Below are 23,493 nucleotides of genomic sequence, written 5' to 3'. Positions count from 1 at the left end.
GTTGTGTCATCTGCATATTGCAGGTTGTTAATGAGTCTTCCACCAATCCTGATGCTACATTCTTCTTCATATAGTCCAGCTTCTTGAATTATTTGTTCAGCATACAGATTGAATAAGTATGGTGCAAGAATACAACCCTGACACACAGCTTTCTTGATTTTAAACCATGAAGTATCCCCTTGCTCTGTTCAAATGACTGCCTCTTGGTCTATGTACAGGTTTCTCAAGAGCACAATTAAGTGTTCTGGAATTCCCTTTCTTCCAATATTATTCATAATTTGTTATGATTCACACAGTTGAAAGCTTTTGCATAGTCAATTTCTTTCTGGCATTGTCTTCTTTCAGCCAAGACCCAGCTGACATCAGCATGTTCTATGTGTGTTAGAAAAGAAGACGCAATTTGCTGGGTTTGGGGTGGAGTGTTGTATACGTCTATGAGGTCAAGTTGGTTGATTGTGGACTTTAGATCTTTTATATCTATGTTGAGTTTCTTTTTAGATGTTATATACTTTCCCAGGAGTGGTTTGTTGAAGTCTCCTACTATTATTGTGAAAGTATTTCTCTTTTCAGTGCTGTTGCAGTTTGTTTTATGTGTTTTGGAGCCCTGTCGTTGGGAGCAAGGATATTTATTAGGGTATGGCTACTTGGCGGATTTTCCTTTTAATCATTATATAACATCCTTCCTTGTCTTTTACGGCTGATTTTGCCTTAAAATCTGTTTTTATCTGAGATTAGTATTGCCACTCCTGCCCTTTTCGGCTACTGTTTGCGTGGTGTATTTTTTCCATCTTTTCATTTTTAACATATTTGTTGTTGTGTCTAAGATGTGTATCTTGTAGACAGCATATTGATGGGTCATGCTTTTTTATCCATTCTGCCGTGCTGTCTCTTTATGTGTGCGTTGAAGTCATTTTCATTCAGTGTGATTATCCGTAGCCATGAGTTTATTGTTGTCATTGTTGTTTATTTACTTATTTTTTGGTGGCACTGACATTTTCTTTCCTGTGTTGAGTTCTTTTTGTTTGTAGATTTTGTTATTATAGTTTTTGTGTTTACTGAATCTTTATGTTTTTCTTCGTTTTTATTTTGATGAGTAGATTTGCTAGTTTTCTTTGTGGTTTACCTTGAAACTTACCCTATTTTCCTATATTTTAACCAATCTTTCATTACTTGATATCGCCTGGACTTCTTTTCCATTGAAAGTTCTGTACCTACATCGTTTATTCCCCCTTTTATTGTTTTGACATTTTCCTCATTTATAGATCCATGTCTTTGTTTCCCAGTCTTAAGATTTTTTAAAGGGGTCTGCTCAGGAAAACTGTAATATTCATTTAATTTTTAGAAAGTAAAGAAAGAGTTTGTAAAAACTGAGGATGCTTGTCCTTTAGATAGACTTGACAGATCTGTAGGCATTTTTCTCTGGTTGAAAGTCAACCCAAAGGTTTTTATTTTTAATTAAAAAAATATATATATATCCACATCTTTTCATATCCCAGACACAGGTTTTTTTTTTTTTTTTTGACAAAATTAATAGGATACATATTTTTCAATACTGGAGTTTCCTTTTTTGTACTAATAAAGGGATCAGAGGTCTAAAATAGATGCCCATTACATCTGAAAGAGCCACAGATGGCTCTAGAAATGTAACCTGAGGATTACAATTTAGAAGAAAGACACCTGAGAATCAATGTTCATTGTTAGCGTAGTTTTAGCGTTCAGGGCATAAAAATCAAGTGACAGTGTTTTCCTTCCTGGCCATCTTGAAATACCTAATGATTTGCTGCTGCTGATAGCATTTTGAAAACATTTTTGTGTGTTATTTATACATGACTAGAATATTAGATTTTTAGCTTCTTGAAGGCAGGAAAGCTAAGACTCCTCTTAAACCATAGCTGAGCCAATGCCCTACGTAGGTGGCAGATACTCTTCTTAAGACACTGATCAACATCCATGCAGCAATTTCCTGGTGGAAAACTGTGGACAAATTTATTTTCACTGAGAATGTTACGGGCATTTATAACAAACAATATCACATCACAGTCAGTAATGCCTATTGGGCTCAAATATGAGTAACTTTTTGTAACTCTTTGTTCCTTTATTGTCTTGCTAAAAACTTCTGGAAGATTATATGTTTACACAAGCATTTTTCCAAGTCTGTTCCACAGAACTTTAGTCCTGTGCAATGTGGTATAGAGAAGGGTTTTATGGTATAACAAGTTGGAAAACAGTGTGTAATTTTCCTTCTGTTAGATATATACAATGGAAACTAGGGTTTTAAAAACTCTTAAGAAAGTCTGCGCTGACTTTAACTCACTTTTAACTTAATTTAACTCAGCATTTCCCCAACTTGTTTTTTCCTCAAAACTCTTCTTTTAATGTCACAATTACTCTACCTTTTCCAACTTATAAGATGCTAGCTGTTGTAAGTCACGTCATCATTTTACGCTTTACCACTGTTTTTAGCTTCTGTGGAGTTGATTCCTACTCATGGCAACCCCACGTGTAACACAGAGCTGCTCCATAGAGTTTTGTTGTTTGTAATCTTAACGGAAGAAGATCGCCAGGCTTTTTCTTCCAAGGTATTGCTGGGTTTGATAAGAAAGGGAAAATACACTGACCATATGTCTTTGATTTTTAAAGACTCATTTAAAATATCCAGCCAACAGAGCACAAACTTCGGGAAATGCTACTTTATACTACATAATAAAATGGAAGTGTATATTCCAGAAATAAAATATTAAAATTAAAATAATCTTTCAATCATTTTGTTCATTTTAGTTGTCTCAGTAGTACGTTATAGACTCTTTTATAGATTTTCATAAACTGTCAAAGGTAGCCCTTTGCGTTCTGATAGAAACATATTTAATGGCATGCTGTTATAGCACTTTGTACATTTTCTTGTAACAACTGTAACTTAACAGGTCACAGTTCTCGGTATCTGTGACTTTTCACGTGTAAACCGTGAGACGTGGAAGCCACTGTTCCTTTTATTAGGAGAGGGCATTACAAAGGAAGCTTCAGAGCCAGCAGGAACCACATCTGTTTACACTCGCTGATGACCCTTGATGAACTTCATTACAGATGATGTTCCCTGAGCCCTCCTCATGACGTTTTCATGTGTGAGCTCCCAAACCAGCTATTTAACTACTCCAGGCAGGATCCCTATCTTACATTTCTCTGTGTGTCCTTACAGTGTTCACTTGGTTTTTGAGTAGGGTCATTATAAAAGTTATTTATTAATAACAAGTGAACATCTTTCTCCATGCAGTAGCCAAGAGGAAATACATCTCTTATTTGCAAAGTCCAAATTATACTACTGTGGCAGTTAGCACACCATATCTTCAATTTCCTATTTACAAAGACTGCTGTTTGTTAAGATGAATAATACAATTTTATCTAGACGTTAGATCAGAAAAGCCAAACTAAATTTGCTAGTGCCATAAAATAAAATCAATTTAATAGCTACATAAATAGCATTTATGCTAGAAACAATAAAGATGTCTCAGCTCTATACAAATATTCAATTTTCAAATAATTAGTAAGGAAAATATTCATCTTACTACATTCAAAGTAATGGTTGAACAATGATGACTGTAATTTTTTCTGAGTAATTTTCTTTTTCTAATATATGAATTCACACAGTACTACAGTAATTTATAGTTTTACAGTGTCTGCTAATCTTGAAGACATGAAATAAAACTCTAATGGTATGCAGAAAATAGGAATAAAATAATAAAAAGTCATTTACATAACTTTTTATAACAAAATAATTTTTTTCTGTAAAAATAAATTATGTATTCAATGCTGAAACGTCATTCCATTAAAGTGTTTAGAAAATAGTTACATTCATATTTGGCAATGTGCTCAAACATTCTGATTTGCCATTTTCTCATGCATGAAAATACGAGGTGCAAGCTGTTCACGTGTGAGAAAACCATCTTATTTTCACAGGAAAAAAAAAAGATACATGAAATTAAATTCATTTAAGAACCTTTTTTTTATCATATGACTGAGATTCAAAAATTCACTAAGAACATATCTTTTTCAAGGTGTTTGAGGTGATATATCCTTTGACTACACTTTATTAAAGACAGTTTTTAATCATGCTATCCTGTAATGTCCATCAAATTAGCATGTTCATCCCTTGTAGGTTCTGGTCCCCTCTTACAATTTAAAGCATTGTATTTGGTCAATTCACTAAAGCACAGCAGTTGAACTCATTATCGACCACCTTTTATAACAGAGCGACAGAAGTAAGCACCTCCATTCTCCTCCAAGTGTGGCTTACATGAGTAGCACCTTTGGCACCTGAGTAGAATAATTCTCCACCGTGGATGTCCAGGTCGCAGAAGTCTCTGGCACGGCACAACATGAAAATATGTCTGATGCTACAGCAGTGATATTATTGAGCTAAATTTGCTGGCTTGCCTAGAAAACAGGGGAAAGGCTAAAAATTGATTTAACAGCAGAAAATTTGTACTTATCCACGATTAGTACCTGAATGGCACTTTGGAAATGAGCCTGCTTTCGGTTGTTTCTTCTTCTTTGTCTTTCTTTTTTTCTGCTTTTTCCCGGCCTTATTTTTGCTTGGCTTCTTTTTCTTGTGTTCCTCTTTATACCAGGGTCCCCAGACTCCTCCATTGAGCCGAGGGTTACTTCTGGGGTCTTTGGGGGGGTACCTGACCGGCACTGCAGTTTTGTTGAACTGAGAGAGCCTCCGTAGGAGCTTCTTTACAATTCCAGGATACCTGTTAGATAGGTCCACTCTCTCATATGGGTCAGCTGTGATGTTGAAAAGCCATATAGTTTTGCCAGTTGACAAAGTTATTCGCTCATTGTGCCACCGATTCGGACCCAGGTTGCTGAAAGACTGAGGGGGAACCCAGTCACTATATCCAGGATTTCCTGTCAGCAGTTTCCAGTGCTGCACTCTGATGGCTGACTGGATTGCAGTGTTCCAGATCCCATAGCCTGCTGCCCAAGAGCCGTTTTTCGCCTTGGTGTATATGGGGTCAATGTTGTGCAAAATATCCACTCGGGGCGAACGAAGACCTTCACTTATAGTCTCCCAGATGTCGTATCCATCCAGTTGAACGTCCTCATCAATCTGTCCTTCGGCCAGTGTAATCAGAGTGGGGTACCAGTCAGTAATGTGCACAAGCTCCTTACACACTGTTCCCTTATTTTTCAGAAGTGGGCTATGCACAAAGCCAACAGCCCGGATCCCCCCTTCCCAATACGTTCCTTTGCTACCTCTGAGAGGCCAGTTACTTCCTCCTGCTGTAGGCTGGCCGCCATTATCTGAAGAGTAAATAATAATGCTGTTGTTATAGAAACCATATGTCTCCAGAGCCAGGGTCACGTTGTTGATTGCTTCATCTAAGCAGGCAAGCATGGCAGCATACCTCCTCCTGTTGATGTTGATAATGGATCGGTAATGTTCAAAATACCGGCCAGGGGCTTGCAGTGGTGAGTGAACAGCTTGGTAGGCAATATACAAAAATATAGGTTTTCTGGGGTTATGGGAAGCTAGAATTTGCTGTACTCTCTGAGTGTACATTTGTGTGGAGTATATGCCATTGTCGTAGTCCCAGGCAGCATGGTCATTTTCATACAAATCATAGCCACACATTCCGGGACTGTCACATTTGTAGTGTGTATAGTAATCACCACTTCCCAAGAGGGAACCAAAAAAGGTATCAAACCCTCTCTTGGTGGGCATGCACTCTTTTCTGTAAAAACCCAAGTGCCATTTTCCAACCATGTGTGTTGAATATCCAACCTCCTTCAGCTTCTGAGGTAGGGTTGCATTGTCCAGAGGTAAGCAGTTGGGTTGGGTAGGTCTTATGATAGAATGTTGAAGTCCGGTGTGTATCTGATACCTTGACAAAAGAGCAAAAACTTTGTCAATACAGGATAAAAGAGAGATTCTATACAAACAAAAACTGATTCTTAAATTAAATGTTTCTATGAAGAGAAACTTTGCCCAAAAAATATATGATCAATTATTTCTGCTGTTGACTCAAAAGTCTTACTCTACTTAACTTCATATTTAATATATGAAATACATTTAAATCTAAATCAGTACTTTTGAAACTAAGATTTTACTACTTATCTCTTCTAAAATTCTTTTCTGAATAAACTTTAATCTCTTAATTATGTAACATAGGAAATCAACAAGATTAGGAAAACATCATACAGAATCAAAGTATTATTATTTTCTTAGTCTAAATCATTTCCTAAGATCATTTATTTCAAGCTAAGTTTTTAGTACTGAAATACACACAAAAATGTACAAAAACCTCTTGATTTATTGTCAGACGGTATTTCATACTTAGTCCCCAAACTGTTAGATCTCTGTAAAGAAAATGTTTCTGACTACATAATACATTATTGTTGAAAAACCATTTTAGATTAAATGTTTTAACTAGTATGAAGGATCGGTGGTGTTGTTGTTAGGTGCTGTCGGGTCAGTTCCAACATATAGCGTCCCTATGTACAACAGAAAACACTGCCCTGCCCTGCAATCATTGTTACCCTTGAGCCCACTGTGGAAGCCACTTTGTGAATCCATCTCATTGAGTGTCTTCCTCTTTTTCGCTGACCCTCTACTTCACCAAGCAAGATGTCCTTCTCCAGGGACTGATCCCTCCTGATAACATGTCCAAAGTACGTGAGACGTAGTCTCACCATCCTGGCTTCTAAGGAGCATTCTGTCTGGACTTCTTCTGTCTTAGCCATCTAGTGCTGCTATAACAGAAATACCACAAGTGCACGGCTTTAACAAAGGGAAGTTTATTCTCTCACAGTTGAGTAGGCTACAAGTCCAAATTCAGGGCACCAGCTCCAGGGAAGGCTTTTTCTCTGTTGGCTCTGGAGAAAGGTCCTCATGATGCATCAGTCTTCCCTTGGTCTGGGAGCATCTCAGTGCAGGAACCTCCAGTCCAAAGGATACACTTTGCTCCTGGCACTGGTTCCTTGGTGGTATGAGGTCCCTATGTCTCTCTGCTTGCTTCTCTCTTTTATATCTCAAAGAGATTGGCTTAAAACCAAAAAAACCAAACCCACTGCCATTGAGTCGATTCCGACTCATAGCGACCCCATAGGACAGAGTAGAACCACCCCATACAGTTTCCAAGGAGAGCCTGGTGGATTTGAACTGCGGACCTCTTGGTTAGTAGCCATAGCACTTAACCGCTACGCCACCAGGGTTTCCAATCTTGTAGACCTCATCAATGTAACTGCCACTAATCCATCTTATTACATCATAATGATAGGATTTACAACACATGGGAAATCATACCAGAAGATAAAATGGTAGGCAATCATTCAGTCATACAAGGGAATCATGACCTAGCCAAATTGAGAGATATTTTGGGGGGACACAATTCAATCCATGACATCTTCCAAGACAAGTATGAAGGATTACATCTTCCTAAAAAGTATCCAGGAAATGAGTCCTCACATATGTTTCCCAGAGTGCCTCCCTCTTTTTTATTACAATTTCTTATTAATATAGTCTAAAGAAATGTGGTAACCCTTTCTGTATATTAAACTAAGTGAATGTTAATTTCTGGTACTGTTCTTTTCATAAGGACATTTTTGCCAACAGCTTTTTCCCAGAAGTAGTTATTATCACCTAAGTGTGTGAGTTTTCAATTGGGTCAAGATGTGCTTATTAGTTCATGACATTTTAAAAGTGATTGATTCTATAGTTGTTATATGAGTTCAAAAGGACTTTTTAAAAAGAAAATATAGAAAGTCTAAGAAAATGAAGGTTGCTGAGAGTGTTAGGGTAAATATAAAAATATTCTTGGAATCAAATTATAAAGAGTAATATTGAGACCAAACCAAAACTTTTTCCATATTGATTTAATCTGAAAGGCCAACGTGTCATACATATCTTTGGTGAATAATTCAATTTATTGTTAAATGTTCAAATGAAAGTATAATACACCTGTGAGTTCTTTGGAAGTGCCGCTTGCAGTAAGACACAGATGGTATTATGGATTGAACTGTGTCCCCCCAAAATAAGTGTTATAAATCCTAACCTCTGTGACTGCCGTTATAAGCCCATTTGGGCAATGTGTTGTCCTAGAACCGGCACCCTGAATTTGGAATTCCAGCCTCCTCAACTGTGAGAAAAAATTCCTGTTCGTTAAAGCCACCCACCTCTGGTATTTCTGTTATAGCAAAACTAGATAACTAAGACAGATGGCTTTGTAGGAACTGTAGTGATTTGGAGCCTTGATGGTGCAGTAGTTGAGAGCTATGGCTGCTAACCAAAAGGTCAGCAGTTTGAATCTACCAGCTGCTCCTTGGAAATCGTATGAGGCAGTTCTACTCTGTCCTATAAGGTCTTTATGAGTTGGAATCAACTCGACGGCAATGGATTTGATTTTGGTTTGGTAGCGATACTGGGAGTCTCTGGGTGGTGCAAAGTGTTAACACATTTGGCTGCTAACTGAAGGATTGGAAGTTTGAGACCACTCAGGAGCCTCAGAAGAAAGGTCTGGCTATCTACTTCTGAAAAATCAACCATTAAAAATCTTATGGAGCACAGTTATACTCTGATACACATCGGGTCACCCTGAGTAAGAAATGGTTCCACAACAATTGGTTGTGATATCTGGTGACTAATGCCAAGCACCATTCACATGAACTGTCTCCTCTGCTGATCATTTAGCTGTGAAAGTTTCAATAATCACAATTTTGCTCATTTCAAATGTAATAAACTTCTCAAAGCCCCTTGTCTGTCAGTTTATCATACTGTGGGGGCTTGTGTGTTGCTGTGATGCTGGAAGCTATGCCACCAGTGTTCAAATACCAGCAGTCACCAATGGTGGATAGGTTTCAGTTGAGCTTCCAGGCTAAGACAGACTAGGAAGAAGGACCTGGCAGTCTACTTCTGAAAAGAATTAGCCAGTGTAAACCTTATGAATAGCAGCGGAACATTGTCTGATAAAGTGTCGGAAGATGAGCCGCCCAGGTTGGAAGGCACTCGAAAGGTGACTGGGGAAGAGCTGCCTCCTCAAAGTAGAGCTGACCTTAATGACATGGATGGAGTCAAGCTTTTGGGACCTTCATCTGCTGATGTGGCATGACTCAAAATGAGAAGAAACAGCTGCAAACATCTATTAATAATCAGAATGTGGAATGTACAAACTATGAATCTAGGAAAGTTGGAAATTGTCAAAAATGAAATGGGATGCATATACATTGATATCCTAGACATTAGTGAACTGAAAAGGATTGGTATTCGCCATTTCGAATCAGACTATCTTAAGGTCTGGGAATGAAAAACCGAAGCAGAATGGCATTGCATTCATCATCAAAAAGAACATTTCAAGATCTATGCTGAAGTTCAATGCTATCAGTGGTGGGATAATATTCATACGCCTACAAGGAAGGCCAGGTAATACGACTATTATTCAAATTTACCCACCAATCAGTAAGATCAAAGATGAAGAAATTGAAGTTTTTTACCAACTTCTGTAGTCTTAAATTTATCAAACATGCAATCAAGATTCACTGATAATTACTGGCAATTGGAATGTGAAATTTGGAAACAAAGAAGAAGGATTGGTAGTTGGAAAATATGGCCTTGGTGATAGAAATGATGCCAGAAATCACATGATAGAATTTTGCTTCTTCATTGCAAATACCTTTTTTTTAACAACATAATCAGTGACTATACACATGGACCTTTCCGGATGCAATACACAGGAATCAGATTGATTACATATGTGCAAAGAGACAACGGAAAAGCTCGATACCATCCATCAGAACAAGGCCAGGGATTGACTGTGGAATAGACCATCAATTGCTCATATGCAAGTTCATGCTGAAGTTGAAGAAAATTAGAACAAATCCAAGAGAGCCAAAGTACCGACTCGAGTATATCCCACTTGAATTTACAGACCATCTCAAGAATAGTTTTAATACATTTAACACTAATGACTGAAGACCAGAAGAGTTGTGGAATGACATCATGCAAGATGTCATTAAAAGACTGGAAAGAATGAAAAGACCAAAATGGATGTCAGAAGAGACTCTGAAACTTGCTCTTGAACGTCAAGTAATCAAGTAGCTGCAGTGAAAGGAAGAAATGATGAAGAAAATAGGTGAGTGGAATATTTCAAAGGGTGGCTTGAGAAGACAAAGCATTATAATGAAATGTGCAAAGACCTGGAGTTAGGAAACCAAAAGGGAAGAATATGCTTCATATTTCTCAAGCTGAAAGAACTGAAGGAAAAATTCAAGCCTTGAGCTTCAGTATTGAAGGATTCTACAGGGAAATTATTAAATGATGCAGGAAGCATCAAAAGAAGATGGAAGGAATACACAGAGTCACTGTAACAAAAAGAATTGGTCAAAGTTCAACCATTTCAAGAAGTAGCAAATGATCAAGAACCGATAGTACTGAAGGAAGAAGTCCAAGCTGTACTGAATGCATTGGAAAAAATAAGGATACAGGAATTGATGGAACACCAACTGAGATGTTTCAACGAATAGATGCAGCACTGGAAGTGTTCACTCGTCTATGCCAAGAAATTTGGAAAACAGCTACCAGGCCAACTGACTGGAAGAGATCCATATTCATGCCTATTCCAAAGAAAGGTGATCCAATTGAATAAAGAAATTATTGAACAATGTTATTAATATTGCAAGCAAGTAAAATTTTGCTGAAGATCATTTTAAAGTGGCTGCAGCAGTACATCGACAGGGAACTGCCAGAAATTCAAGCCAGATTCGGAAGAGGATGTGGAACAAAGGATATCATTGCTGATGTCAGATGGACCTTGGCTGAAAGCAAAGAATAGCAGAAAGACTTTTACCTGTGTTTTATTGACTATGCAAAGGCATGCAACTGTGTGAATCATAAGAAATTATGGCTAACATTGCGAAGAATGGGAATTCCAGAACACTTCATTGTGCTCATGAGGAACTGCTACATAGATCAAGAGGCAGTCGTTCAAACAGAACAAGGGGACACTGGTGCTTTAAAGTCAGTAAAGGTGTGTGTCAGGGTTGTATCCTTTCACCATACCTATTCAATCTGTATGCTGAGCAAATAATCCAAGAAGCTGGACTATATAAAGAAGAATGGGGTATCAGGATTGGAGGAAGACTCATTAACAACCTGCATTTTGCAGATGACACAACCTTGCTTGCTGAAAGTGAAGAGGACCTGAAGTACTTACTGATTGAAGATCAAAGGCCACAGCCTTCAGTATGGATTACACTTCAACATAAAGAAAACAAAAATCCTCACAACTGGACTAATAAGTAACATCGTGATAAATACAGAAAGGATTGAAGTTGTTAAGGACTTCATTTTACTTGGATCCAAAATCAACACTCATGGAAGCAGCAGTCAGGAAATCAAAGGACACAATGCATTGGGCAAATCTGCTGCAACAGACTAAAGTGTTGGAAAGCAACACTTTAGAGATGTTCCTTAAGGGTTAAGGTGTGCCTGACCCAAGCCATGTAGTTTTAAATTACCTTACACACTTGTGAAAGCTGGGCAGTGAATAAGGAAGACCGAAGCAGAATTGATACCTTTTGGTTAACAGCCTGGTTCTAAACCACTGTGCCACCAGTGCTCCTGCAGAATATATACAGGTCAAAATGTCTACTTTACCAATTCAAGCCTTTCGAACTCAATCAGTCACTTTCTCATCTAGCTCTAAAGGCTAAAGGAACTAAGGATTACAAAACACGTCAAATATAGGAAATGTTTGCAGGAAAAAAGAGAAGTCTGCTGCTTTCAGTAGATGGTATATAGTGTTAGCAGAAAAATACGAGCATTCTGAACTATTAATCAACTATGATTTCTGTCTCTCCAGAAAGTAGAACGTTTCAAACTAGAAAATGTAGAACCAGTAACATAAAAAGAGTTGGCAGCAGCTGAAGAGAGATGAGAGATTTTCAGGGCACCTCCCACTTAAATGAGTTCAACCCTCTGGTAATAGGAAGGAGTCTGGGGTAGAATTTGGGGCACGGATTAGGGTATAGGTTTGGAGTCAGACAGACCTGGGTTTGAAATTGGCTCCACTGCTTACTAGCTGGAGCCCTCGTGGCATACTGGTTAATCATTTGGCTGCTAACCAAAAGGTTGGCAGTTTTAATCTACCAGCTGCTCCTTGGAAACCCTATGAGGCAGTTCTACTCTGTCCTATAGGGTCGCTATGAGTTAGAATCAACCCAATGGCAACGGTTTTTTTTTTTTTTTTTTGCTTACTAGCTGTGCAACTTTGGACAGTACTTAACCTTCCTGATCCTCAATTTCCTCATCTGTAAAGTAGGGATAATAATACACATTTGGTATTGCAAGCATTAAAAGAGAGCACAGACTGGTGAGGAGAGAACGCTCAGAAAATGATAGCGTTTACTGACTGCTATTATTCCAGGGTAATGAATCGTGTGTTGCTAACATATAAAGTTCTAAAATTTACAAACCTTTTTTCATGTGCTTTATTGTATTAAGTCCTCACTACAAAAGTGAAAAATAGGATTCTTTATGTTCATTTTATGGATGTAAAATGGATTCCTGAACATAGACTGAATCTGATTTTCTTCCTACTCATTTTAAGAGTTGATATCAGTAATTTTTTTTTAAATCAAAGAGCAAAGATGCCAGAAGCCTTGAGAAGCAAATCTGCTCTAAAGTTCCAAATAAAGAAAGAAAGGATTTGTAAACCAGATAGTGAGGCTTATGCTGATCCCAGAAAAAATTTGAGAACAATTTTTAAAGTAGATGATTTGAGCATTTCAAAAAGAATGAATTAGGCAGAGTCAAAAAGAAAATCCCTGCCAAGTTAACTTCATTATGTTTTTTAAGGGATCAGTATTAGGTAAACAGCTTAGGAAAATGATGTGGCATGTGGAAAGTCTTCCTATGATTCTTTTTTTAGAAAATATAATGGGAAATCAGCTGTATGACAGCACTGTATATTGGTGATAAGAATGATAATCTTATAATTTAATGGCAGTTAATAGCTTAAAGAAAATTTTCATTTACATTATGCCTCCTCTGGCCTACAACTGTGGGGCAGGCATATGTGTTCCATTTATTCATTCCATTTAACCAAGAAAAGATAATGAAGCTCAGAGCAGTTGGATGGGTTGCCCAGGTTGTACAGCTGTAAATCCTGAAGGATACACTGGAATACAGATTTTTGGCTTCATAGGATCTTCCAACATTCACCACTAAATTCATTTAAAGTTTGGATTAATTGATTTGCATCAATCTTACCTATTCATTCATTGGCTCGGTTGCGCCCTATTCCTGAATGTATACTGTATGCCAAGTGGAAGAGGAACTAAGTTTATTTTCCCTCCTCGAAGATTCGAAATCACTGAATGGGCTATAAGTAAAGATCCTACTAGCAGTGGGGATGACCTGCAGGTACGAGTTCTTTAAGCCCTGGATTCAGGTGAGGATGGAGGCAATGCCATCAGTTATGCTTCTGAGAGGCAAACTAGGTTTTCGTTCCACTCGTCTTTTTTCCCTAGCATCAAGAATCTCAATAACTCCTTTAATATCAGGAAGGCAATGGCTGGAATATAGGGAAGAACTACAGTTGAAGACTTGGCTTGATAGTGACTTTGACTTGGAAGCAGCAACTACCTTAAAGACCAATCAGATAATTATTTAAAATATACTGTAAAGTTCTGATTAATTAGTTGAGCATCCATGATCTGAAAGGTAGTTTCTAGAGCAGCACAAGAGAGCTCTTTCTTTGGCCCCAACTCACTGATCAATATTATCCAGGACTTGAATAAAGAAGCAGAAGAGATGCTTATTATCTGGGAGGAATAGTTAATAAATGGTGGAATCAAGATTCAAAGTAATCTAAACGATCTGAAATGCTGATGAAACAAAAAAGAGGACATACATAACTGGGACAGAAAGTAAAAAAAAAAAAAAAAAGGGCTAAATGAGGAGAATGTATCAAAAGGACATAGAAGCCTGATTGAAGGGGCTATCCCTGGGTAAACCTGGGACAATTCAAGCATCAAAATAAATAGTGAGAGGAATTAATTATACCCACTGAATAAAAAAAGGAAACCTGAGTCCACACTAATATAAATAAATCAGTACAAAAATAAAGAGTTTGATATGGAATGGACTATTGCCATAGTCTTAAAGAGCCTCACCACGAAATACTTATTAATTAAATAGGGAAAAAGAGTAATTCACTTTGGTGACGCCTGGCAGGCACCATCTTAGTCAAGTGATCAAAATTAACATATCATTAATGGGACAAATCAAAATCATGCACCCCTGATAAAAGAACACAACATTGTTTCTTTCAGATTCCATCCAAAGATGTACAACCTGAATCTAATCCTGAGTAAACATCAGAAAAAGCCAGATTGAGGACTATTCTACAAAATACCTTCAAAAGTATTAACGTCATGAAAATTAAAGAAAGACAGAGGAACTCTTCTAGATTGAGAGAGACTATAAAAAGACACGACAAATATATGCAACAAGTGATTCTCAGTTGGAAACGTTAAAATAAAGGACATACTTTGTAAGTTGGAAAAACTTAAATGGGATCTGAGGAATAAATGAGAACAATAATATTACCTTCCTGATTTTGATGGTTATTTTGTGGTGATATAGGAGAATGTTCTCACTCGTAGAGAGTACACACTTAAGAACTGGGAATGACTGGGCATCAGGTTTGCAATTAACTTTCAAATGAATCAGACAAATATGTTATCTGTTCTATACTTGAAACCTGTCTGTAAGTATAAGATTGCCTCAATTTTTTCAAAGGTGTTTAAGAAAAAACTCTACCTGGGACAAATGGAAGAGACTATACTTTGGTTTAAAAATCAGTTATTCAAGTGTCAGTTATATAAAACTGTAAATGGATCTGGGAAGTTGGATGCAACAGACTACAAATTTAATAAAAAACAAGAGAAAAACGAAAGCTAAAATATTAATAAGGTCTTACATTAAAAATACAAAGGCAATGTGCAAATTCTGAGAAGTAATAATCCCACTTTAAACTAAAAACCAAACCCATTGCCTCCGAGTTGATTCCAACTCATAGCAACCCTAAAGGACAGAGTAGAACTGCCCCATAGGGTTTCCAAGGCTATGGCGCAATGGTTAAGGGCTCGGCTGCTAACCAGAAGGTCAGCAGTTCGAATCTACCAGTAGCTCTTTGGAAACCCTATGGGGCAGTTCTACTCTGTCCTATTGCTTAGCTGTGAGTTGGAATAGACTTGACAGCAGCAGAATTTTTTTGTTTTTAATCTTCACAGAAGCAGACTGCCACATCTTTCTACCATAGAGTGATTAGCAGTCAAGAGCTTTATAAATTATATACATGCACTTCTCTGATAACTTATGTACATTATTAAAATACACAAATATAGAAATTAAAATGTTTGAGATAACAATATAAACAGAATTTCTGATATTTCTTCTTGTATCCCAATGAATCATCCAGTGTTGTACATCCAGTGCACATTTCTTGATTTGGAGACCACTGGGATAGGAAGTGGATTTTAGAGAGATGGGAATTGAAGAACAGATTATTTAGAAGGCTCTTACAGTTGTCCAGGTCAAAGATGATAGTGGCTTGTAGTACTACCTAGTGGCAGTTGAACTGGAAAGAAATGGAAGCATTGAGTATATATTCTGGTTTTAGAACTGGTAGGAATAAATCAGTTAGGTAGGTAGCAGAAAGGAGAAGAAAAGGGAAGAGACAAGAAGTGACTTCTAGACTTGTGATTTTTGTAGCTTGGTGAATGGGGGATGGACCAGCTGATCTCTGTTTTACGCCAAACTACACAATTGGCACTAGCAGATAATATTATGTGAAAGCAGATTTCAACTCAAAGCAAACAAAATAAAATTCTAAAAAAGGAAAACAAACAAAAAACAGCAAAATAAGCTCGATGACCATCTGCCAAGGATTCTGTAAAAGAGATTCCTGAGTTGTAAGAGAAATACTAGATGACCTCAAAGATTCCTTTTAACTGTAAGAATCCATGGGCCAAGGACTATAGTTCAATGTTTCAATAAAGGACTTCATGTAACTTCAGAACAGCTTTACAAAATCAACTCTATAATAGAACATATGGGTATTTGTTAAAGAAGTTTCCACAATACATCGCCATATATTTAACTTCTTTCTTTGCATAATACAGTTAATTTAAAAAGAGGTTTTCATTATAACATATTCTACATGTATGCATTACCTTGACTAAAAATAAAATAATTTGGATATTTTAGTGGATTTTTTGTCACTATATGCATTCCACATGAAGAAAATTCCTTATGAACAAGAGTAAACCTAGAGTTGATGTCAAATCTGTTAAAATCTACAGCCAACATTCTCAACGTCCTACTAATTTAAAAGAAAAAAGCTAAATGGGTCTTCCAGTTTGGGACTGGAATATGAGAAGAATTTTGTAATCTTTTTTATATTAATTTTTATCACTTGATGCTGGATATTGTACTTTATGAATTTTTTTGTCTAAGAATGTCTAATACTATTGCTTTAATCCAACTACATATTTAATGTACCATAATACGGATCTTAATACTTCCATGCAGACTCTACAGTTCAGAATGGCTAAAGAGTACAGAAAGCCAATAGTGGAACAGAAACTGATATCCTGAAGGGAAAGAAACAGGTTCAAGATCCAGTAGTTTACAAATTAAATATCACTCACATAGTTGTAAATTAGAAAAATATAATTTTTCATATTCTGAAAAGTGTTCATTTATCACTTCCTTCCAAAAGACTCTTCTGCCTCAGAGTCTGTAATTCTATTTATAGACCTTAATTTCATCTTTCAGCTAATTATACCTTCTGGCAGGAGTAGGAGAAAGGGTCAGGAAGGGCTGTCACAAAAGTCTATGCTGTTTTTCACTTCATGAATGAATGAATAAAAGAATTACTCATTTAACACTCGTATATACCGACTCTGTGCTGTATACTGTGCTAGCTTTGGTCGTCACAAGGATGAAAAAGATGGCTCCTGTTCTCAAGGAACTCAGTCTAGTGGAAAAGACAGACAATTAGAGAACCATCATGACAGAAGTGCTACAACGAGTCAACCACAGCATTCTATGAGTTTTCACAGCACTGTGTCAGAAAGGAATCTCAGAATGCCAATATCTGACCTCAGTTTTAGTGCTTTTCTAGGAGTGCCTGGGCGAATGCAGAGCAAAGGCAGGTATTCCAGGCAGCTGGAGCAACGTGGACAAAAGCACATAGTCACACCACAGCATGAATCTGAGATGCTTCTTAAAGGGAGGCGTCATTTAGGTGAAAGGCTGAAACTAAGCAAAGACAGAGTGTTTTAGTAGGAGGTGCAGAATGTTCAAATGCAAAAAAAAGGAGAGAGTTTGACCACTTCAGAATATTCAGAGCAGAGATTCAACTCATATCTTGACAGGAGTTGAAACTTTTAGAGGCAATAGGGACCAAATTACAGAGAGCTATATGCTGTACTAAGGTGCTCAGGCTTAATGTAAGGTCACATGAAACCACAGAAATATTTTTGAAAAGAGAATAACAAGGTAAAAGTTTTGCATAAGAAAAATCGCTCTGGTTGCCACATGGAGAATGGATCAGAATGGGACAAGACATAGGCAGGGAGATTTGCACTTATCTAAGGGGCAAATGATGACAGTCAAACTGAGATTGGTGACAGCGAGGATGAGAGAAGGGGAAAGATAAGAGATTTTAAGGAGGGACATTAAATAGGATTACTGACTATATGTGGCGAGCATGGGAGAGGGAAATGTTAAAAATGATCCCACAGTATCGGATCTGGGTGACTGGGTCAAAAAAAGGAGGCTACTTGCACTGACTTAAGAAATCCAGCCAGAGGGACAAGAACAAATGCGGAAATGATAAGTCCTGCTTAACATTTAGTTAGAGGATATCTACCTGGATGTCATGGATTGAATTGTGTCCCCCCAAAATATGTGTCAACTTGGCTAGGCCATGATTCCCAGTATTGTGTGGTTGCCCTCCATCTCGTGATTGTAATTTTATGTTAAATAGGACTAGGGTGGGATTATAACACCCTTACCCAGGTCACATTGCTGATCCAATGTAAACGGAGTTTCCCTGGGGTGTGGCCTGTACCACTTTTTATCTCTCAAGAGATTAAAAAAGAAAGGGAAGCAAGCAGAGAGGGGGACCTCATACCACATAGAAAGCAGTGCTGGGAGCAGAGTGCATCCTCTGGGCCCGGGGTCCCTGCGTGGAGAAGCTCCTAGTCTGGCGGACGATTGATGAGAAGGTCGACAGAGAGTAAAGCCTTCCCCTGGAGCTGACGCCCTGAATTTGGACTTTTAGCCTACTTTTTTACTGTGAGGAAATAAACTTCCCTTTTTTAAAGCCATCCACTTGTGATATTTCTGTTATAGCGGCACTAGATCACTAAGACACTGGAGATGTATAGACTGATACAGAGTAAGCAAATAACATGAAGATTTGAGACTCATTAGCATATAGGTGGTAACTGAATTCACGGGAATGTATGACAGAATGGAGAGTGAAGGCCAAAGACGAAAACCCGGAAATACTATCTTTTACAAGAAAAGCAAGTGGCAGCAGTGAAAGGGTCTGAGATGAAACAACTACTGTGTGAACAAACTGGAGTAGTAGAGAAGAGTTTTAGAGAACCAGCTATACTGCATACGATATAGAAGCCAAGGAAGGTGTTCACGTGAAGTCACTGGACCAACATTCCAATTCGATATTTAAACAAATTAAATTTACTGAAGGAATGAACTGTGGGAGAGCATGCATTCAATTTGGCTGTAATGGTATGCTCTGCCTTACAGGCAAAACAAAGAAACATTTAACAAGTAGAGTGAGCACAGATAACTTCAAAGCAATGTAGGAAAGGAAGAAGGATTTACAAGGGTGATAATTAACCATGAAACTTTCTTTACATCAGTTTCTAGTCTAACACAAATATCTCATACTTGATACAATTTAACTAAGGCAGTGTTTCTACAATGAAAAGTATAAACAATTTTGACATGAAAGTTTAGTGATATGGAAGTCAGTGATATACTTGCAGCCAACTTAATTGGAATCTTTGGATACAGAACTGACAATTAGAGTGCCTGGTGGATTTGAACTGCAGACCTTTTGGTTAGCAGCCGTAACTCTTAACCACTAAGGTACCAGGGTTTCTGACTATTAGTTAGGAAAGTGTAAAAAAGCTCTGCTTATTTAGCTATGAGAAAAGAGATAATGTCTAGGCACTTGGCTGGGGAACTTCTTAAGGCAGTTAAAACAACATGTTTATCTATAGGCTCTAATTTAATTTAATGACTCAATGAAGCTTTTTCTAAGGCCAGCTGCTGGGACATTATTAACATAATAAGTAAGGCTGAGCTTTGTTTTGCAAACGGCAACTTTAACAGAAGACCGATGGTTATCAGGAATGTAGAAGTAAAATTCTCAGTTTAATTTCTGAATGGAGTGCCTAATTTTATTTCTGAAATCCCCCCAGTTAGACCTGCTGGCACCTTAAAATTTAAAAGTTCCTCACACAAAGGTGAGACCTGTAAAGCATCAACCAGACTTGGTAAACTGTAATTTTTACATTTCTATATACATATGTAAAGGCATGTATGACCTTGCAAACTACATTTTAAATAGAGTGGCGTTGGAAGAAGCTCAGATTTTTAGTGATATGAATGGAAAGTCAAAAAGTATAGATGGTGAGCGTGATCGTTAAGGTTGTGTGTCAACTTGGCTGGGCCATGATTCTGAGTGGTTTGGCAGTTATGATGTAGTGTGGCAGCTGCATAATGATGTGATCACTTCCATGATGAGAGCTGATATAATGTGATCGTCTCCATGATGGGATGTGCTGTGAGTAGCCAATCAGTTGAAAAGGAGGTTCCTTGGGGGTGTGGCCTGCATTCAATAGTCAATATAGGTGGACTTCCTGGCAAGGCTTGCAGTCTTTTGCTCACTCTGGATCCTGCAGCTGGACCCTGTTCATCTGACCTCCAGTTCTTGGGACCTGAGCTAGCAGTTTACCTGCTGATCTTGGGATTCGAAGCCTGTGAGCCAGGGCCCTGCTATCTGACTTGATGATCTTGGGTTTGCCAGCCCCGGAGGCTGAGTGAATCAGAAGTCTCTATCCTAACACACGTTCCAGCCTCTACAACTGTGTGAGTCATTTATATTGATAGACTTTACTGGTTTTGCCTCTCTAGAGAACTCAGCCTAAGACAGTGAGCATAGACTACTATTTCAAGATGTATAGATGAAAGAAAAAAAAAAAAAACTGAAAACATACAGTGAGTTATAGGTGCTGGTGTAGAAAAATGCTTATAATGTATTTTTGAGTGAAAGAAATCTAATTATGACACAGTATCTACTGTACCAGTACATTTTTATAATAAAAAATGTGTATCTATATATGTTCCATGAGGGCAAGTACTTTGTTTTTGTTTTTCATTGCTGTATCTGCATCATCTAAAACAATGCCTGGCTCATAATAGCCCTTTAATAAATATTTGTTGAATGAATGAATAATTAACACAAATATGCATGTGTTTGGAAACCCTGGTGGCATAGTAGTTAAGTTCTATGGCTGCTAACCAAAAGGTCGGCAGTTTGAATTCACCGGTTGCTCCTTGGAAACTCTATGGTGCAGTTCTACTCTGTCCTATAGGGTTGCTATGAGTCGGAATTGACTCGACAGCAGTGGGTTTTTGGTTATGCATGTGTTCATAGAGAACGAGAAAGAAAAAATGTAAAGATATACACCAAACTGTTAAACACGATTATTTTCAGGGATATAATAATTGTGGGAGAAGAGAGAGCTTTCACTTTCTGCTATATGACTTTATATGTAAATCAAACTTGGATGATTGGGTCTCCAAAAAAAACTGGCTTATTCTATGCAGACCAATATGGGACTAATTTTACCAAGGCAACTAAATAATTTAAAATGATAAAAGATCAATCTAAATGCCTAGTGAGCGGAAACACTCATTCCTTTTATCCAGACATGTTCTCTGTAGCAGGGAAGTCTGCCCAGAGTCTATGTTAAGATCAGAAGAAGGAGCAAAACGAGCGAAATGGATTCTTTAATTATCCTCTAAAAAGCCAGAGAAATGTTTCTTCTCACGAAATAAGCAAACAAGAATAACTTGTCAAGTAACTTTACAATTCCTGCCTTTTAATGGTCTTTCCTGGTCACCAGAGCCCGATGCTGGTCCTGACAACTGCTTTGCTCATCCTAAATTCACACAGTATGTTAACATTTATAACATCAAATCATAGTCTTCACTGATTATAGTTGTCCTGGTCTCCCTAAAGACACGGTCGCAAACCACATTAGGTGGTTCCTTCCGAAAGTTCCCACTTGACCTTTAATCTAATCTACTGTGGATCAAATAGTAAATGTCTTCCCTGACTAGTCTCCCTGGCCTTTTTCTTTCTTTTTTGGAATTATTCCTTTTGAATAGCCACACTTTCTGTACTAATTTTTTTTTTTTTAATATGATTTAGTATAAATTGAAGACTTCCAAACATCTACCCAAATGAATAATCATTTATATAATTAATGGATTTCTCATCTATCAAATTATTTAAAGTTTAAGGGGAAACTCCAATAGTGCATTTAAAAACTATTTAATTTACCAAAGCTACTTTTCAAGGACACATATATTCCATGAAGCATAGTGTACCCATTCTGTCAAAAGAAAATTTGTGTATATTTTTTGCCATTTTCAATACTACCACAGAATGAGACTAAATCAATTTTAATAAACGCGAAAGTTTTAAATTCCTCTGTTCTAAACAGAAAATGCACTTACAGGTATAGACTAGGGAGTAACTTAAATATTAAACCATGTCTCATATTACCCACTTTGTTCTAGAAATAGGGATGTGTTCACAAAAATATTCTTAACTAAAATCTTAGTGATATTAGTTAGAATTCTCAAAGTAAAATACAGATTGCATAAGAAAAATAAAAAATCCTTTCAATGTTTTAAAAATTACGATCTCTCACTTTCTTCTTATGCATTAGTCCATCTTTTTTTAGTTACTCTGCTGGAGATATGACCACCATATTTAAGAAGTCCAACATTTTCTTTGTAGTTCTCACTTTGAAGAAAGATTATGAAGAGCTTGACATTTATGTTTACCAGGTGGCTTCTCTAGAAATTAGCCCAACAGCAAAGTGGTAAGATTCTTGACTTCCTCAGCATAATTATTTCCTCTTAGCCATGGTTAGGAAATATCTGTCAGTGCTGAGTATCTTTGCAGCTGAAACTAGCCACACACAGGCAAAAGTATTTCATGCTAAGCTCACGTGGAATCCATCAGTGTCTTAGCTTCGAGCCAGGTCAAAACAAACTGAAACTCAAGATGGCTTAGTAGAGAAAACAAAGGCAGTCTCCAGAATAATTCAACCTATTTAATTCAGTAGAAATGACTTTTATCTCCTATTACCCTGTCGCCTGCCATTGAGTCAATTCTGACTCATAGTGAGTCCTATAGGACAGATTAGAACAGTCTCATAGGGTTTTCCAGGAGTGACTGGTGGATTCAAACTACTGACCTTTTGGTTAGCAACTGAGCTCTTAACCACTGTGCCACCAGGGCTTCAACGTTCATTAACCGCCTATAAATGCCAGGGTCCCTATGAGTCGTAATCGACTTGACGGGAATGGATCTGGGTCTTTTTGGTACTATGGAGGAATAGATAGGAAAGAAAAAGTTTATGATAAATAGCTCTATGGGACATGCTGTGATACACAGTTGTCCCTCTGAGAGTATGGGGGATTGGTTCCAGGACCCTCGTGGATACCAAAATCCTTGGATGCTCAAATTTCCTATATGAAATAACATAGTAGTTGCTTATAGCCTATGCATATCCTTCAGTATACCTTAAATCATCTCTAGATTACCTATAATACCTAATACAATGCAAATGCTATGTAAATAGTTAATGCTTACACTTAACAGTTGATGCTGTCTCAGTCTTTGCAAGCACTTTGTCATGAACCAGAGACCATTTGGGGCAGCACTAACACTTCCAGCTTGATTCATTCTTAGGGACCTCATGGCCCACTTCGGCAAGCAACATTCCACTTCTCAAAACATCTAAAATTTTTGTTTTCTTATCAAGAGATAAAGGCCCCTTTTAGCCTTCGAGGGACTGCTTTGATCCATTAATGGCTTTTTAGGAGCCATTTTTTCACAGCAACAAAGGGTGCACAAAACACAAGTAGTGAAGCACAAAACACAAGACACCAGAACAATGCTTAACAGAGAGTGCTGGAGAGAGATTGAGGATCTGTGAAATGGCAGGAGGCTACAGCCGGGGGTGCTGACACATCCCTTCATTTGCATGGATTCAGCATAGTGCTTGGCGCATGGCAAATTCAAGTTTTGCTTTTTGGAACATTCTCTTTTTCTTGGAACATTTTCAATCCACAGTTGGTTGAATCTGCAGATG

At 37.6% G+C, this 23,493-nt stretch overlaps 1 protein-coding gene across 1 annotated transcript in view; it reads right to left on the bottom strand.

Moving 5' to 3' along the window:
- Nucleotides 1–1,533: 1,533 nt before the first annotated feature.
- Nucleotides 1,534–23,493, bottom strand: part of ARSJ (arylsulfatase family member J) — a 101,534-nt gene continuing 79,574 nt past the window's right edge. Inside the window, exon 2 of the mRNA XM_049885463.1 lies at nt 1,534–5,882. Within this exon, the coding sequence (XP_049741420.1) occupies nt 4,481–5,882 (1,402 nt within the window). The 3' untranslated portion in view covers nt 1,534–4,480. The remainder of the gene's footprint in view (nt 5,883–23,493) is intronic.

Source organism: Elephas maximus, chromosome 5 (assembly GCF_024166365.1).
Source record: "Elephas maximus indicus isolate mEleMax1 chromosome 5, mEleMax1 primary haplotype, whole genome shotgun sequence".
In the NCBI taxonomy this organism is placed as follows: Eukaryota; Metazoa; Chordata; class Mammalia; order Proboscidea; family Elephantidae; genus Elephas; species Elephas maximus.
The sequence above is the reverse complement of the archived record's forward strand: the minus strand, read 5'-3'. Positions and strand labels throughout refer to the sequence as shown.